Here is an 18935-nt window from a genome sequence, read left to right on the forward strand (position 1 = left end):
AGAAGAGGGAAACATTGATGGAAGAGTAGCATATCAGCCAGCCACCTAGTGCACACCCAAATCTGTGGATCTAGCCCACAAGCCAGGCACATATCCCCTCCAGCAATCAAATCCACAACCTGTGCTGTACGAGATGATGCCCAAGCACTGAGCCACACCGGCCCTGCTGGTATATTCTAGTTAGATCACAATTTGCTAATCTCGGTAAATTTAAACATTCATCCATCCAAAAGCTCAGATTATGTCCTGAAATGGTGACAAAGGTAAATAACATTTATATCCATATAAAGAATTATACAGGAATGTTTGTACCAGCTTTATTAGAAATAACCAAATATTTATTAAAATGGACATGAAGGTGATGTATTCTAAGATAAGAATATCCAGCCAGTTTGGCTATGGATAGAGCATAGGCCTGCGGACCAAAGGGTTCCGGATTCGATTCCGGTCAAAGGCACATACCTTGGTTAAAGACTCCTTCCTGGCCCGGGGCCTGATAACGGCTCATGCAGGAGGCAACCAATCCATGTGCTTCCCTCACATCGATGTTTCTGTCGGTCTTTCCCTCTCTCTTCCACTCTCAAAATAAATAAATAAATGGAAAGTTATCCACGAGTGAGGATTAATTAACAACAACAAAAAGGATATTATCTATCAAAAAAAAAGATGAGTTGCTAATATATCTTTAATAAATCTCCAAGAATTTATGAAATATAAATTGATTTTATTGATTTTTTACAGAGAGGAAGGGCGAGGGATAGAAACTTAGAAACATCGATGAGAGAGAAACATCGATCAGCTGCCTCCTGCACACTCCCTACTGGGGATGTGCCTGCAACCAAGGTACATACCCTTGACCAGAATCAAACCTGGGACCTTTGAGTCCGCAGGCTAACGCTCTATCCATTGAGTCAAACTGGTTAGGGTGAAATATAAATTTAAGCAGAAAAATATTTAGAAAAAGCAAAGTTCTCTATTAAAATGGAATGTAAATCCATAGTTACTAGGAAAGCTGTGAAAAACAGAAACAGATTAAACGGTCATAAAGCAACTACACATTGGCAGATATGGTCAGCATTGTGAGTATAATGATGGTTTCACTTTCATGACAATGTGGTTATGAAACACTATACTGAACACATGAAATTTTCTCATTACAGCTGTTAAAAATGGTTCAAGATGAAATGTACGTTCACCTATTTCGGAACAACAGGTTTGGCAACTCTATATTCAATCTCCATACTTATGCCTTCAGTGACAGAAAATGTAACAATGAAGAACTTTCACCCAAACCCACTGGAATGCTGACTGGGTCACAAAAGCCACATCTCTGATCAAAAGACAGTCTTCATCTTTGTTCTGCTGCCAGAGCACCAATGGCTCTGATGAGAACATCTGAGAAGCTACAGGAACCCACAAAACCTCTTCATTATATTCAATGACAATGACCGTTCCACAGAAGATAAACATGCCTGGAGTCCCTCAGATCTGTGTACACACCGCTCTGGCAGTCTTTTCGTCAAAAAAATTTCTGGGTGCAGCTTTAGATGAAGACCCTTCCATCTAATGGGCTGCAGTCTGGTCCGACAACAATTACATCATTGTTTCTGCAGTGAAAGCGGTTCCCCTCACTGTAACGGTCCTCCAACCAGTGACCATCACCCATGGAATTGAAGGCATTAAGGCACATGGCCCTCTGCAACACCTGGGCAGGAGGTTCCCTTCAAATGTCTTAGCATCCCTTGAAAACATGAAAAAAATTCACCCTTCTAGGAGACATACTTGACGTTGTCACAGCTACCCCCTCTTTGGAGTGATCTCTGTGTCTCAAAGCATTCATCTTCACATGAGGACTAGAGTCCACAGTGTTTTCAAGAAAATTACAGGAAAGTTATAAATTTGGCTAAAATTGCTGAGCTAATTTCTGCACCATAGTCTTCCCTCAAGGGAAAAATATTTGAGACCCCATAAATGTTTTTCGCCTCATCATGCTTAGAGAGCTCAGATCTTCTTATAAATTAACCCAAAGAGTCTGTAGAACACCCAACATTAAAGAAATCTTAGGAAAAAGCCGTCATTATTTTGCAAAGAACGAGATCTGAGACTGGCAGTTCTCCCATTGATGACTTAGGCACTCAATAAATTCATCATTAGCAACTAGGGAAAGTGTGTCCCTCAAAATGGCAATTACTCTCTACCATTATGTTTACTGGCGCCAAAAGTAATCAGTCCTATGTGACAACTTTGACAGGGAAACAAGTAAGAACTAAGGGCTCAGGTATTCCTAATTTTCTTCAACAAATTAGACAACAGAGTTAGCTTCCCTGGGCACGTAAGGATGGTGATTGATGCCATCTCCTGTGGACCAGGAGAAATACCTTCAGCGACAGAAATATGCAGTGACATAGATCTGGCAGGACATCTCTGTATGTTAGAAAGTGCAACGTAGATACATAGTGTTCCAAAATTAAAAGAAACAAACAGAACAGCAAAAACAGTTGCAGGAACGTTATATAATGTAGGTGATTAAATGTACGAGATATAACTCAGACTAATGAGACTTCACTGATTATCTTATACAACTGTTAAATCCTAACTAACAAAATACATTTCCTACACGTCTAAGAACCTTTTCACATCCGGACTCTTGTGCAGAGGTAATTTACAAATTAGACTGAGAGATATCGCACATTAATTGCACTTGTAACGGCTTTCTCCATTGTGAGCTCTCTGATGATACTGAAGACTGTTGCTACTTGGAAAAGATTTCCCACATTCACTGCATTTAACAGGCTGTTCTCCAGTGTGAACTCTCTGATGAGTATGAAGGCTAGTACTACAGGTAAAACATTTCCCACATTCACTGCATTGATAAGGCTTTTCTCCTGTGTGAACTTTCTGATGACGACGAAGACCAGTGCTCCAGGTAAAAGACATTCCACAATCACTGCATGTATAAGGCTTTTCTCCTGTGTGAAATCTCTGATGCTTACGAAGATTGGTGTTAGTGGTAAAAGATTTCCCACATTCACTGCATTTATAAGGCTTTTCTCCCGTATGAACTCTCTCATGATCATGAAGTTGAGTGGTAGTGATAAAAGATTTCCCACATTCACTGCATTTATAAGGCTGTTCTCCAATGTGAACTCTCTGATGAGTACGAAGGGTAGAGCTCCAGGTAAAAGATTTCCCACATACACTGCATTTATAAGGCTTTTCTCCAGTGTGAACTCTCTGATGAGTATGAAGGCTAGTACTACAGGTAAAACATTTCCCACATTCACTGCATTGATAAAGCTTTTCTCCTGTATGAACTTTCTGATGACGACAAAGATCACTGCTCCAGGTAAAAGACATTCCACAGTCACTGCATTTATAAGGCTTTTCTCCTGTATGAAATCTCTGATGCTTACGAAGATTGGTGTTAGTGGTAAAAGATTTCCCACATTCACTGCATTTATAAGGCTTTTCTCCCGTATGAACTCTCTGATGATAACGAAGTTTAGTGGTAGTGATAAAAGATTTCCCACATTCACTGCATTTATAAGGCTGTTCTCCAATGTGAACTCTCTGATGACTACGAAGGCTAGCCATCCAGGTAAAAGATTTCCCACATTCACTGCATTTATAAGGCTTCTCTGTAGTGTGAACTCGCTGATGACTATGAAGGTTAGCACTACAGGTAAAACATTTCCCACATTCACTGCATTGATAAGGCTTTTCTCCTGTGTGAACTCTCTGATGATATTTGAGACGAGTGCTTCTTGAAAAAGACTTTCCACAGTCACTGCATTTATAAGGATTTTCCCCTGTATGAACTCTCTGATGACGACGAAGATCACTGCTCCAGGTAAAAGACTTTCCACAGTCACAGCATTTATAAGGCTTTTCTCCTGTATGAACTCTCTGATGATCACGAAGTTTAGTGGTAGTGATAAAAGATTTCCCACATTCACTGCATTTATAAGGATTTTCCCCTGTATGAATTCTCTGATGACGACGAAAATCACTGCTCCAGGTAAAAGACTTTCCACAGTCACAGCATTTATAAGGCTTTTCTCCCGTATGAACTCTCTGATGATCACAAAGTACCTTCTCATGACAATGAAGCTTACTGCTATCAGGTAAAGATTTCCCACATTCATTGTACTCATAAGGCCTTTCTCCTGTGTGAACTCTCTGATCATAATGGAGGGCACAGCTACTGGTAAAAGCTTTTCCACATTCACTGTGCTCATAAGGACCTTTTCCAGTGTGCAAAGCTTGGTGATCATCTAGGCTGTTACTACTGCAAAAAGATTTCCCACATTCACTGCACTGATATGGCCTTTCTCCAGTGTCATGTCGCTGTTGATAATGCAAGCTAGAAAATTTGGTAAAATATTTTCCACACCCAGAGTACACAAAACATTGACTTCTGACATGAATATCCTTTTCCTGAATAAATGTGTGGAGGCAACTAATGTCTTTCGTACATGCTTTTCTGGTGTAACAATTTCTTCGCCTTTGAAACGTCATCCCACATGTCGAAATAGCATTAGGACTGTCCCTGGTCTGAGTAGCCTTTAGGTGGAGATGTCCTGACCCGGTAAGGACACCCTGCCCAACCTCCCTGCATGTGAAATGATTCTGGGACATATAGAGACTACAGCTGTTTCCAAGTGAGATTCTTTTTACACTTCTAATGAAGGTCTCTTTTTCATGCTGCTGGTGAAATTTTGGACTGAAATAAGACCATTTTGCACATGCCCCACACCTCAACAGTATCTGTCCATGTTGGGTTCCCTGCTCTTCCATCAAGTCGAAAATGTTACCCAAGACTGGCCCACAACTCTCACAGGGGTGGCTCTTCTGGGAAGACAAGACTAACTTGGGATTCTTTGCCTGTGACACTCTTACAGAAACCTTCTCTTCCATCGATGTCTCCACTGTCTCTGTTCCACAAAAGCAACCTGAACAAAAGGAAACATTGGTGAAGGACATATTGACCTTACAAAAACAGAATATCTTCTTAACAAATGTTTATCTGTCCTGACTAGGCCTGATTCCATACAAAAAATTTTAAGACAAGTGAAGTAAACTCTGAGGAAATGGATGCTATACATTACGTGGCACCAAAGGTCAGTCGATGATGAGAAGCTCACCAAGAGAGAGACAGAAGCCCAGGATGGGACACAAAGAAGAGAAGAAGGCTCTACTCATTGTTCCTGCACAAACGGCTTCCTTTAGGACCTTACATGCTGACCATGTGAGTCTGTGTAGAATAATGTAAAGTTGTTCAAAGCCATAAAAAGTAATTGTATTAGAGAACATGAAGTTCAACGTCAATATAATAATGCGAGTGCACTGCAAGGTGCTGCAGGTATGTACAAACGTTGGAGTGCAGTAAAGAGAGACTTGTGAAAGAGGCAGAGGCACAAAGTCCAGAGAGGTTAAGGTTATCTGTGGGATAGAAAATTGAGTAGATATGATCACTATTAGAACTGAGTAATTGGCAAAGTATCAACAATAAGCACAAAAAAACATAATTGGGTAAGGAATGGGCAACTGTAACAAAACACTAGGTTTCTAGCTATGAATGTAACAAAGGCCAGCTGTTTGCAAGTGAGATTCTTTTTACACTTCTAATGAAAGACCAGGGACAGTCCTAATGCTATTTCGACACGTAGGATGACGTTTCAAAGGTGAAGAAATTGTTACACCAGAAAAGCATGTACGAAAGACATCAGTTGCCTCCATACATTTATTCAGGAAAAGGATATCCATGTTGGAAGTCAATGTTTTGTGTACTCTGGGTGTGGGAAATATTTTACCAAATATTTCCTCCCCACAATGACCCTTCACCAAGGCAAGACCGCCTGTGGGCCCTCAGTGCAATTCATAAAATTGTGTTTCTTCTGTGATGCACAAATGATTCTTTCCCTTAAATCCCATTTGAGCTATTGCATGGGATAAATGATGCAAATCTTCAAAGAAAAACAGAAAAGATGGATGGTCAACACTGTGGTAGAACAACAAAGGACAAATGAGATCACAGACAAAAGACCTATGTGAGTGACATCAGCAAGATGGCAGGATCAGAGATATGAGCACCTTCCCCATCCCAGTATAAGTAGACAGCTAGCCATGAACAAAAATGCCATAGGAAATGGGAATATGAGTACCATGAAGACAAAAAGGATTACAGACACAAATAAAGGAGAACTGTACAGAAAGGATTACTGGAAAGACTGGGGGAGCAAACATATTTGAAGATACCTGCAGTCAAAAACAAGGGTCAGAGTTACGTCCAGCAGCCATTGTGCTTCTGTTATCATTGACCATAGTAGACTGTTCTTCCAAAAATACTGGAAATTTTTGTGTTTAGAAACCACAGAATGCCTTGGCCAGTATAGCTAAGTTGGTGGGAGCATCATCCCGGGTACCAAAGGGTCCGAGGATTCATTTCCCAGTCAAGGCACATATCAGTATGTGGGTTCCATTTCCAATTAGCTTGTGTGCAGAAGGCAGCTGATTGATGTTTCTCCCTCACATTGATGTTTCTCCCCGCCCCCCCCCCCTCACTGTCTCTCTCTCCATCTCTCGTCCACTCTATCTGAGACCAATCATAAATAAATAGATAAGAATATCATGGTAGCCAAAGACAAAACAAACTCAAAAAAGCCTAAAGACAAAGTAAATGAAAAGACAACCTACCAAAAATCATGTATAAAATTGAGAAAATGCAATTTTAAGAGGAAATTTTATAGGGATAAATGCCTGCATTATGAAAAAAGATCTCAAAAAACCTAACCTTCCATCTCAGAAATGTAGAGATAAAACAAGAAAGTAAACCCAAAGATGGCAAAGGAATGAAACAATAAATATTTGAATAAGCATCAATAAAAGTGAGACAAGACAAAATAAAATAATACCTAACAGGTACTTTTCTAAAAAATACAAAAATTGGCAAATCTTGAGCTAGCCTGAAGCAAAATTACAAAACCAAACAAACAAACCTCAAAGAAATAAAAGGTAAGACATTACACCTGACACTATGAACCACAAAACATCGTAAGAGATGTAGATGTTAGGAGATGACATGACCCTCCATAGAGAAATTTGTCAAGATCCCATATGAGCTTCTGAAATTAATAAACAAATTACGAGCCCTGGCCAGGTAACTATCTTGTTGAGTGTGTGGTCCTGATGCACCATGGTTGTGGGTGTGATCCCCCATCAGGACACATGTAGGGGACAGCCAATGAATGCTCAGATGGGGAGAACAGCAGATCAATGTTTCCCTCTTTCTCTGTCTCCCTTCCTGCCTCTAAAATAAATAAATAAAGGCTGCCCAGTATGGCTCAGTGATTGAGCATTGGCACATGACTTAGGAGATCACAATTACATTCCTTGTCAGGGGACATGCACAGGTTGCCGGCCCAATATCCATTACGGGGCACGCAAGAAGCAATGATAAATGACTCTCTCTCATTATTCATGTTTCTATCTCTCTCTCCTTCCCTTCCTCTCTGAAATCAATAAAATATATTTTTAAAATAAATAAATAACTGAAAGAATAAATAAATTGCCCTGGTCTGTGTCAATCACTACTGAGAGTGCCTCCCTGTACACTGGAAGCTCATGGATCTGTTTCCCAGTCAGGGGCAGGTATGTGGGTTTCAGGTTCGACACTCCCTCCAGCAAGGGCACATGTGGGAGGCAACCAATTGGTCTTTCTCTCCCTCTCTCTCTCTCTCTCTCCCTCTGTCCCTCTCTCCCCCTCTCCCTTTCTCTCTCTCAGAAAAAAAAAAAAATCAATGGAAAAAATATTCTCATTATTCAGGTGAAGATAAAAGAAGAATAAAGAATTGAATTCAGAAAAGTAACCAGAGAAGAGATTCAAAATGGCGGTGTAGGCAAAAGCCTATACTCGCTGCCTCCCACAACCACATCAAAATTACAACTAGCCCTGACTGGTTTGGCTCAGAGGATAGAGCGTTGGCCTGCAGACTCAAGGGTCCCAGGTTCGATTCCGGTCAAGGGCATGTACCTTGGTTGCGGGCACATCCCCGATGGGGGGTGTGCAGGAGGCAGCTGATCGATGTTTCTCTCTCATCGATGTTTCTAACTCTCTGTCCCTCTCCCTTCCTCTCTGTAAAAAATTAATAAAATATATATTTTAAAAAAATTACAACTAAAATACAGAACAACCATCAGCCAGAATTGCTAGACAACTGGATGAATGGAAGTCTTAGGACTGACTAGAGAAGTAAAGAAGCAAGCGCACTGAGACTGGTAGGAGGTACAGAGGCACGGAAGGTGCTGGTCCTGTACCCATGGGGGCCACTTTTTTAATTGGGAGGGAGGTAGTCTCTGCAGAGGTCACCTGGAGGAGCAAGGGGTCCCAGTACCACACGAGAAGCCCAGCCTAGGGTCCCAGAGCTGGAGAAAGAAGTCCTGTGGGCAGTGAGAACTACGGGCTGTAAAAACCAGTGCGGATTGGGGCTCAGTAACACAGAGGCTGCAGGAGATCCAGCTGCTCCACTTGTAATGCCAGCACCAGGAACTGAAGTTACAAGTTCCCGCTTCCTCCAAGCTCCAGTGCCAGGCTAGGCTCAGCAGGGTCCCAGATACCAACAAGGAGAAACTAGATTGACTGGAATTGGGGCAGGAACTCAAGGGCGGATTCCTCCCAGATGGAGGTGCTCTCACAGATCATTGGTCCTATGCTGGAACCTCAAGAGTCCCAGGCCTGAATCACAGTCATTTCTGTTTACTCCGCCCTAGTGATTCCCTGACACCTCACCCATTTTATTACAACCCCACCCAAGCTGTGTGTAGCAGCTTTTGTATATGCATGGCCTGTCCTTGCTCAGGTAAAACCTGTCAAACAAGTTGCAGTTGGGTCAGGGAGCCCCAACTATCAATAAAAGGCCCAAGACCTGGCACCAGCACTAGCCTTCCTTGCTTCACTGCTGGGCCTCATCGGGGCAATCCAAACCCGATACAGAGAGGAGAATCTGCAGAATGCTCTGTGGATCCTTCTGGGTGGTTCCAGGCAGGGGCTGACTTTATATCTCCCTAAAGACTCTAGAGCCAGTGTACCCAGTGCCGAATGTCATACCATTGCAGCTTACAACACTTCATATCCAAAAGCGACACACTCAAGGGGCAGACTCACTGAGCACCAAAGCTCCACAAAAGAGAGTCCTACACTGCAGCTCTCCTACTAGGTCACAATGGCCCGGATAGATGCTAAAATCCTCAATAAAATTTGGGCAAATCAATTCCAGCATTACATTAGAAAGGTCATACACCATGACCAAATGGGATTTATTCTGGGGATGCAAGGATGGTACACTACCGAAAATCACATGATACACCACATAAACAAAGTGAAAGCAAAAATCACATAATCATATCAATTGATGCAGAAAAAGCATTTGACAAAATACAATACTCTTTCTTTTCTTTTTTTTATATTTCATTGATTTTTTACAGAGAGGAAGAGAGAGAGAATTAGAAACATCGATGAGAGAGAAACATCAATCAGCTGCCTCCTGCACACCCCCTACTGGGGATGTGCCCACAACCAAGGAACCTGCCCTTGATAGAAATCCAACACGGGACCTTTCAGTCCGCTGGCTGACGCTCTATCCACTGAGCCAAACCGGTTTCGGCCCAACACCCTTTCTTGATAAAAACTCTCAGCAAAGTGGGAGCAAAAGGATCATACCTCAACATAATAAAAGCCTTATATGACAAACCTACAACCAACATCAGGCTCAATGGGCAAAAACTAAAACCATTTTCCCTCCTAACAGGAACAAGGCAGGGATGCCCACTTTCACCACTCCTGTTCGATATAGTACAGGAAGTGCTAGCCATAGCGATCAGACAAGAAGAAGAAATGAAAGGCAACCAGATTGGAAAGAAGTAAAACTATCATTATTCACAGATGACATGATACTGTGCAAAGAAAACCATAAAGACTCCATCAAAAAGCTACTAAATATAATAAATGCATTCAGCAATGTAGCAGGATACAAAATTAACACCCAGAAATCTATGGCTTTTTTATATACTAGTAATCAACTCACAGAAAGAGAGAAAAGAAAACCAACAAACAAAAACCAAAAAACCCACAATCTTATCTACCATTGCAAAAAAAAAAATTAGGATACCTATGAATAAACTTAACTAAGAAGGTAAAAGACCTATACTCTGAAAACTACAGGAAGTTGAAAAAAGAGATAGAAGACATAAACAAATGGAAGAATATAACATGTTCATGAATTGGTAGAATCAACATCATTAAAATGTCCACACTACCCAAAGCAATCTATAGATTCAATGCACTCCCCATTAAAATATCAACAGGCATATTTCACAGACCTAGAACAAACTCTCCAAAAACCTGTATGGAATAAAACAAACAAACAAAAAAACGAATAGCTGTAGCAATCTTGAGAAAGAAGAACAAAGTTGGAGGAATCTCAATACCAGATACCAAGCCATATTACAAAAATGCCTGGTACTGGCACAACAACAGACATATAGAACAATGCAACAGAACACACAACCCAGAAATCAACACAAGCCATTATGCTCAATATTTGACAAAGGAGGCAACAGCATACAATGCAGTCAAGACAGTCTCTTCAATAAATGGTGTTGAGAAAATTGGACAGATACATGCAAAAGAAAATGAAACTAGACCACCAACTTACACCATATACAAAAATAAACTCAAAATGGATAAAGAACTTAAACATTACATGGGAAACCATAAAAATACTAGAGGAATCCACAGGCAACAAAATCTCAGACATATGTCGAAGCAATTTCTTCACTGATACTGCTCCTAGAGCAATGGAAACTAAAGAGAAAATAAACCAATGGTACTACATAAAAAAAGAAAAAAAAAGGTTTTCCAGCCGAAACCGGTTTGGCTCAGTGGATAGAGCGTCGGCCTGGGGACTGGAAGGTCCCAGGTTCGATTCCGGTCAAGGGGCATGTACCTTGGTTGCGGGCACATCCCCAGTGGGGGGTGTGCAGGAGGCAGCTGGTCGATGTTTCTCTCTCATCGACGTTTCTAGCTCACTATCCCTCTCCCTTCCTCCCTGTAAAAATCAATAAAATATATTTAAAAAAAAAAAAAAAAGGTTTTCCACAGCAAAAGAAATCATCAACCATCAACAAAACAAAACAAAACAACAAGAAAGCCCACTGTATGGGAGAACATATTTGTCAATGTTATCACCGATAAGGGTTTAATCTCCAGCGTTTACAGGGAACTCATACAACTTAATAAAAGGAAGATAAACAACCCAATTAAAAATTAAGCAAGGGACCTAAATAGATACTTTTTGAAAGAAGATAGAAGGAAGGCCAAGAGACACCTGAAAACATGCTCAAAGTCACTAACCATCCGAGAGATGCAAATCAAAACCACAATGCAGTACCATCTCACATCTATCGGAATGGCTGTTACCAACAAATCAACAAAACGACAAGTACTGGCAAGGATACAGAGAAAAAGGAATCCTTGTGCACTGCTGGTGGGAATGCAGACTGGTTCAGCCACTGTGGAGAACAGTATGGAGTTTCCCCAAAAAAGTAAAAATGGAACTCCCATTTGACCCAGTGATCCCAAATCTAGGACTATATCCCAAGAATCCAGAAACACCAAATAGAAAAGATATATGCGCCCCTATGTTCATAGCAGCACAATTTACAATAGCTAAGATTTAGAAACAGCCTAAGTGCCCATAAGCAGATGAGTGTATTAAAAACTGTGGTACATCTACACAATGGAATACTACGCTGCAGTAAAAAAGGAGTTCTTACCATTTGCAACAGCATGGATGGAATTGGAGAGCATTATGCTAAGCGAAATAAGCCACTCAGTGAAAGATAAATAATACATGATCTCACTCATTTATGGAATATAATGAACAACATAAACTGATGAACAAAAACAGGTCCAGAGACAGAGAAACATCAATCAGACCATCAAACCTCAGAGGGAAGGTAGGGGAGGGTGGGCGTAAGGGGAAGAGATCAACCAAAGGCCTTGTATGCATGCATATAAGCCTGACCAATGGACACAGACAACAGGGGGGTTAGGGCATGAGTGGCGGGGTGGGGGGCAATGGGGCAATAAGAGCATATATGTAATACCTTAATCAATAAAGAAATAAAAAAAGTCTCTTCAATAAACAGTGTTGGGAAAAATGGACAGATACATGCAAAAAAATGAAACTAGACCACCAACTTACAACATATACAAAAGTAAACTCAAAATGGATAAAGGACTTAAACGTAAGACGGGATACCATAAAAATCTTAGAAGAATCCACAGGCAGCAAAATATCAGACATACGTCCTAGCAATGTCATTACTGAGGCAGCATCTAGGGCAATGCAAACTAAGGGAAAAATAAACAAATGGCACTTACATCAATATAAAAAGCTTCTGCATAGGCAAAGAAACCATCAACAAAAGCCCACAGCATGGGAGAACTTATTTGCCAAAGTTATATCTGATAAGGGTTTACTCTCCAAAATTTAGGGGGAACTCAGACATCTTAATAAAAAGATAAACAATGCAATCAAAACATGGTCCAAGGACTTAAATAGACACTTTTTGAAAGAGGTCATATGGAAGGCCAAGAGACATATGAAAACATGCTCAAAGTCACTAATCATCTGAGAGATGCAAATCAAATGACAATGCGTGCCATAGCCGGTTTGGCTCACTGGATAGAGCGTCAGCCTGGGGACTGAAGGGTCCCAGGTTTGATTCCGGTCAAGGGCATGTACCTTGGTTGCAGGCACATCCCCAGTAGGAGGTGTGCAGGAGGCAGCTGAACGATGCTTCTCTCTCATCGATGTTTCTAACTATCCCTCTCCTTTCCTCTCTGTAAAAACTCAATAAAATACATTTTAAAAAATTATACAAACAAAACAAAATAAAATGACAATGCGGTACCATCTCACACCTGTCAGAATGGCTATCATCAACAAATCAACAAACAACAAGTGCTGGCGAGGATGTGGAGAAAGAGACCCTTGTGCATGGCAGGTGGGAATGCAGACAGGTTCAGCCACTGTAAAAAATAGTAAAAGTTTCCTCAAAAAAATTAAAAATGGAACTCACATTTGACCCAGTGATCCCACTTGTAGGAAAATATCCCAAAAATCAGAAACACCGCCCTAACTGGTATGGCTCAGTGGATAGAGCACCGGCCTGTGGACTGAAAGATCCCAGGTCCGATTCTGATCAAGGGCATGTACCTTGGTTGTGGGCAGGAGGCAGCTGATTGATGTTTCTCTCCCATCGATGTTTCTAACTTTCTATCCCTCTCCCTTCCTCTCTGTAAAAAATCAATAAAATATATTTTAAAAAAATAAAGAAATCAGAAACAGCAATCAGAATGGACATATGCACCCCTATGTTCATAGCTGCACAATTTACCATAGCTAAGATTTGGAATCAACCCAAGTGCCCATCAGCAGATGAGTGGATTAAAAAACTGTGGTACATCTACACAATGGAATACTACTCTGCTATAAAAGAGAAGGACCTCTTACTATTTCCAAAAGCATGAATGGAACTGGGAGCATTTTACTAAGCTAAATAAGCCAGCCAGAGAAAGATAAATATCACATGATATCAGTCATTTGTGGTCAATGGGGGAAAAAGGAGACATATATAATGCAATATGTAATACTTTAAACAATAAAGAATTTTTTAAAAAGAAATATGTTGAAAATATCTATAGTACACAACACAATTTATCGATTAAATGCAATCCTGAGGATAATTCCTATGGTATTTTACAAAGAAAATTAAAAGAGAATCTTCAAATGTATGGAATTAAAAAACTCAAACAGCAAAAGCAATCTTAAATGAAAACAAAGCTGGTGGCATCACACTTCCTGATTTCAATTTATTAAATAGAGAAAGAGAGAAAGCAAAAAACAGTGTGTTGCTGGAGAAACACAGACACATACATCAACAGAACAGAACAGAAAACACAGAAAAAAACCCAGGCACATCCTTTCAAGTAATCTCTGACAAAGCTGCAAGACACAGAAGAAGGGAAAGATAGTTTCTTCAATGAATGGTGCTGCTGAAAATCAATACTCACATGTAAACACAACAATACTGGACACTCCTGATAAAATGTAACTCAACCTGCATGACAGAATTGAATGTCAGCCCTAAAACTGAAAACTCCTCAGGACAAACGAGAGAAAAGGTTTTGGAGATTTGTTTTGGACAGGAGTTTCTGGGTATGACACCAACCACCAGACAAAATAGAAAAAAACATCCATAACAGGGTTGGCTCAGTGGACAGAGCATCGGCCTGTGGACTGAAGGGTTCCAGGTTCGATTCCGGTCAAGAGCATGTACCTGGGTTGCAGGCACATCCCCAGTAGAGGGTGTGCAGGAGGCAGCTGATCAATGTTTCTCTCATGGATGTTTCTAACTCTTTCCCTCTCTCTTCCTCTCTGTGAAAAAATCAGTAAAATATATTTTTTAAAAATAGAAAAAACAAACAGTCCAGATTGAAACAAAGAAAAGAAAAGCTTCTTCACAGAACACAGCAATAAACAAAATGAAATAAAAAGCAAACTAGAGGATTGGAGAAAATAATCCCAAATCATATGAAGGAATCCCTTGGAGATACTGTGGATTAGGTTCTGATCAGCACAATAAAGATAATATTGCGATATAGACAGAAATTCACACAAATAGTTGGGAGTTCCCAGGGAATAATGAAGGTATGTTAATACCATAGTGCAGGCTAATAACAATGCAATGACTCTGTCTCAAAAGCAAACTCGATATAACTTCATTAACAATATTTAATTCTAAGCACTTGTAACAAACATCACAGCTTCCTAGAAAAATGGTGGCACTAGACCGGCTGAAGGAAGAGTTCTCAAAAACATGGACTTTGTAGAAAAGCCAGTGTGAGGGAGAAATATCTGCAAATCGAAATTAAGCACATGCAAAAATATGTGTTCCTGTATGTCATAAGCAATTAATGTATTAAATATACAAGGTATTCCAAAGAGTCTTCAACCAAAAAATATAGTTAACGAACAGGATAAAGATGTAGAGATAATTCTAACAAAAATATGTACTAAAGGAAAAAAAAAACACATAAAAAATGCTTTCCTCACTAATCAAGGTCAAATCCCTTAGGCTTCCTGCAACACTACCAACCACAAGTCCTTCCCTGTGAACGTAGTACCGCGGGGAGAACTGGGACTTCAGGAATAGAAGGGAGCAGCGGAAACAGACCCACCCTCCCCAGGACAGCAACTACCCAGGAAACTGGAAAATCAAGCAGAACCACAGTCTACGTGGGAGGACACAGCACACCCTGGGGGATGGGGCCTGGGAAATCCCAAAGCCAAGTCCAGGTCACTGGTGAGAGTGAGGGTCTTACCCAGCGAGGATACAAGTTCAAAGTTCTCCAGCATCACATTCAGGTACAGCTGTCTCTGACACTCATTAAGGAGGCTCCATTCCTCCCTGGAGAAGTACAGGGCAATGTCCTCAAAGGTCACGCCAACCTGTCAGAATGGAGACAACTGACACCAGAGCTGCCTTTCTGAGAACCCCCACTCCTACTCCTGACACACCTTCCCCCCCTCAACCTCCTCCAGGGCACCTGGTTAGTGTGGACACCAGGCCCTAATGCCAGTGCAGGCTGCTCTCTCATCACAGTCCCATTACCCACTGGGATTGCCCTCAGCAGAGCAGCTGGATTGGGTGGGAAGGATTGGGGGAGGGGAGGGAAGAGAGCAATGCCATTGAAAGTCTGGGCGATGCCTGCAGGGCCCCAGCCTTCCTGCCAAGCAATCCCACCGCAGTCTCCTAGATCATGCCTCCAAGACACAGCCAAGCCTGGGTTTATGCTTCGCCTTTCAGTCCCCACACCAGGTCCCGGGGACCATCAGCTCACACTTCCTCCAGATGTGCACACCACTGGGTAATGTTTAACCCCTTCCCATCTTCAGACCCAGGTTCACTCCCTCAGCTCTGCCCCCTTCCTGCTCCAATGCCACTGGATCTCGCTGGACTCACCCATGAACTTGGCACATGGCATGGAGAGAAGCTTGTCGTCCAGCCGGGTCCAGCGCCACCCCAGGCCCCTGAGGGACCCCACAGCCGGGAAAGCCCCAATGAGGCTGTGCCGTTCTCCCTGCAGCCTCTGATCTGTCCGCCCATCCTCACAGCCCACACCCTCAGGGAACCTCAGATGCCAGTCAGCCCTGTCCTCTCCGCCCTGCACTGGCTGTGCCTCAGAAGCCACAACGCTCCTCTCTCCCCTCCGCCTTCCTCACGGTCCTCCACGCGGACTGAGCTGCAGGACGTGACAGGCGCCCGCACCCGGGCGGTCCTGTTCGGTGTGAGGAGGCGGTGAGGCCTGGGGGACAGGAACTCACCTCAGCGAAGCTCCTCAGCGCGGGCGCCGCCATTGCACTCTGGGGGCCAAGCGGGGCGGGAGCGGCGGGAGCAGCAGCCGCCCCGGGAATGGCGGTGCCGGTCCGAGGCCCGGCGCGGTCCAGGGAGCGACTGGGAGCTTCACTCCCAATTGTGAGCTGTGAGCGCCATGCAGGCGCCCCCCAGGGGCTGTGAGGCGGGGAACACCCCTCTCCTGCCTTCTCCACGGGACCCTGGGACTAGGAGCTCTGACCGCCAGACAGACCTGACAGAAGACAAAACCCGCCCGGAGGACTAGTCCCGCCCACAGAAATGGACAAAGGAAACTTGCCTTTTCTCAGCCTCCATTGGCTCAGCCGGGTGGCATTCCTTACAGGGCCTTCTGGGTAATGTAGTTCCTAGGCTCCAAGTCCGGAATTCTGCATTTCCTCAGAGCGGACTTCAGGATTGGTTTCCAGGACAAACAGCCCAAGAACACACCAAGTGTACTCAGGCCCTCCAGCGCCTTCAGGGGAGGTGAGGTCCGGAGCAAGTTTGTTTCTCTTGCACCTGCGTGGCTGGTTTTGCATATCTTTCTTCAGGACCTGCTCTTTCTGAAGGGCAGGCATTGTTTCTTCATTCAGGACATTAGGCATGTGTCTCCTTCAGGCCAAATGTAGCTGGGGGAGGTTGTTCAAGTCTCTAACTCGATCTAACCTGCCTCCATTGAATCCATTACATAAAGTTAATGTCAAAAAACAGACCCTCATCCTTAAGAGCATCTGCTTCTGATGCCACCGGAAGTGTCAGCTCTGCCTGGTCTGCAGTGTGGACAAGATGGCCAAGAGACACATGAAAAATGCTCAAAGTGACTGATCATCAGAGAGATGCAAATTAAAGCAACAATTAGGTATCACCCCACCACTGTCAGAATGGCTGCCATCAGCAAATCAACAAAGGACAAGTGCTGGGGAGGATGTGGGAAAAAGGGAACCCCAGTACACTGCTGGTGGGAATGCAAACTGGTGCAGCCATTATGGAAATCCGTATGGACTTTCCTAAAAAATTTAGTATGGAACTGCCATTTGACCCAGTGATTCCACTTCTAGGAATATATCGTAAGAAACCTCAAACAATGAGATAGAATGTATATGCCATTATTTTCATAGCAGCACAATTTTCAATAGCAAAGATGTGGAAACAGCCCAAGTGTCCATCAGTAGATGAGTGGATTAAAAAGCTGTGCCACAGCCCTAGCCGGTTTGGCTCAGTGGCTAAAGCGTCACCCTGCACTCTGAAGGATCCCAGGTTTGGTTCAGGCCAACAGCACATGCCCAGATTGCAGGCTTCATTTCCAGTAGGGACTGCACAGGAGGCAGCTGATCAATGATTCTCTCTCATCATTGATGTTTCTCTCTCTTTCTCCCTTTCGTTCTTCTCTGAAATCAATAAAAATATATGTATTTTTAAAAACCTGTGGAACATTTATACCATGGAATACTATGCAGCAGTAAAAAAGAATCTTTACCCTTTCAGACAGCAAGGAGGGACCTGGAGAGCATCATACCAAGTGAAATAAGTCAGTCAGAGAAAGACAAGTATCACTTGATCTCACTCACATATGGAATCTAATTAACAAAATAAAGTGGTGAATGGAGTGGATTCAGAGACATGGAAGGATGGAACCCAGGGAAGAATCTCAAAGGGAAGGAATGAGAGGGTAAAAAAAAAAAAGAAAAAAGGAAAAACAGCCTCGGGTGAATATCTCTCTCTCACTCACACACACACACACACACACACACACACACACACACACACACGAAAGTCTTCTGAGCCTTGAGCATTTCCTTCTGTTCTCTGAATGCAATGGGAAAGCTCTAGCTCGCTGTGTTCTGGGTCTGCCCTAAATTTGTGCTTATAAATCTGTCTTCGGTCAGTTGAGTCCCTGGAAATGCTGATACTCCTCCATGTAACTTTCTCCTGCCTCACATGAAACAGTTGATTTTGGTGATGTTGTAAGAAATGTCCAAACCTGGGGAGAAGTTTTCTCAGTTTATTTGACCCAAGTCTACGACATTTGCCAGGAAGGAAAATAACAACAGTTTGAGTAATGCTTGGGAGAATGGCAGTTTTGCACCTTCATTATACATTAGACTCAAAGGAGAAGACATAGGGGGTTACATGACATTCACTGGTGATAAATTGGGGGGAGAGCTAAGGAGGGACATCTCTGGGATTGGATAAAAAGGAAAAAACATAGACATTTTTTAAGTTTATTGATTAGTTAACAGTTCATATTTAACCCCATAACAATAATAATTGGGGCTCTGTGGTCTTCGGTGTTTGGAGATTATGTTCTTAGGAGTCTGAGATGTCCCTGAAAATCCAAAGGTATGTTATCCCAGATGCAAAAAGAAAACAGACAGGCTCAATATGGTAAAATTTGCCCTTTGCAAAAAAACAAACAAATAATAACCGAAGGCTAGAACATTACTACCAAAGTGAGT

The 18935-nt window shown here is 42.4% G+C and overlaps 2 protein-coding genes across 2 annotated transcripts in view; one reads left to right on the forward strand and one right to left on the reverse strand.

Moving 5' to 3' along the window:
- The window catches only part of LOC129147526 (zinc finger protein 665-like), a 331685-nt gene that overhangs the window by 169134 nt on the left and 143616 nt on the right, over positions 1-18935 (forward strand).
- On the reverse strand, positions 2573-16484 carry LOC129147742 (zinc finger protein 420-like). Its single transcript, XM_054711040.1, has 2 exons — positions 16452-16484; positions 2573-4092 (listed from the first exon to the last, which is right to left on the reverse strand). The coding sequence occupies exons 1-2, from the start codon at positions 16482-16484 to the stop codon at positions 2692-2694; spliced, it is 1434 nt and encodes a 477-aa protein (XP_054567015.1). The 3' UTR covers positions 2573-2691.

Source organism: Eptesicus fuscus, chromosome 21 (genome assembly GCF_027574615.1).
Source record: "Eptesicus fuscus isolate TK198812 chromosome 21, DD_ASM_mEF_20220401, whole genome shotgun sequence".
NCBI classification, from domain to species: domain Eukaryota; kingdom Metazoa; phylum Chordata; class Mammalia; order Chiroptera; family Vespertilionidae; genus Eptesicus; species Eptesicus fuscus.

Bases quoted from the DNA above. Each gene is read 5' to 3' on its own strand.
- LOC129147742 (XM_054711040.1), bottom strand. From the start codon at position 16,484: ATGGCGGCGCCCGCGCTGAGGAGCTTCGCTGAG. The intron at 4,093-16,451 runs GTGAGTTCCTGT...TGTCATGAGAAG, and splicing joins CGCTGAGGAGCTTCGCTGAG to GTACTTTGTGATCATCAGAG.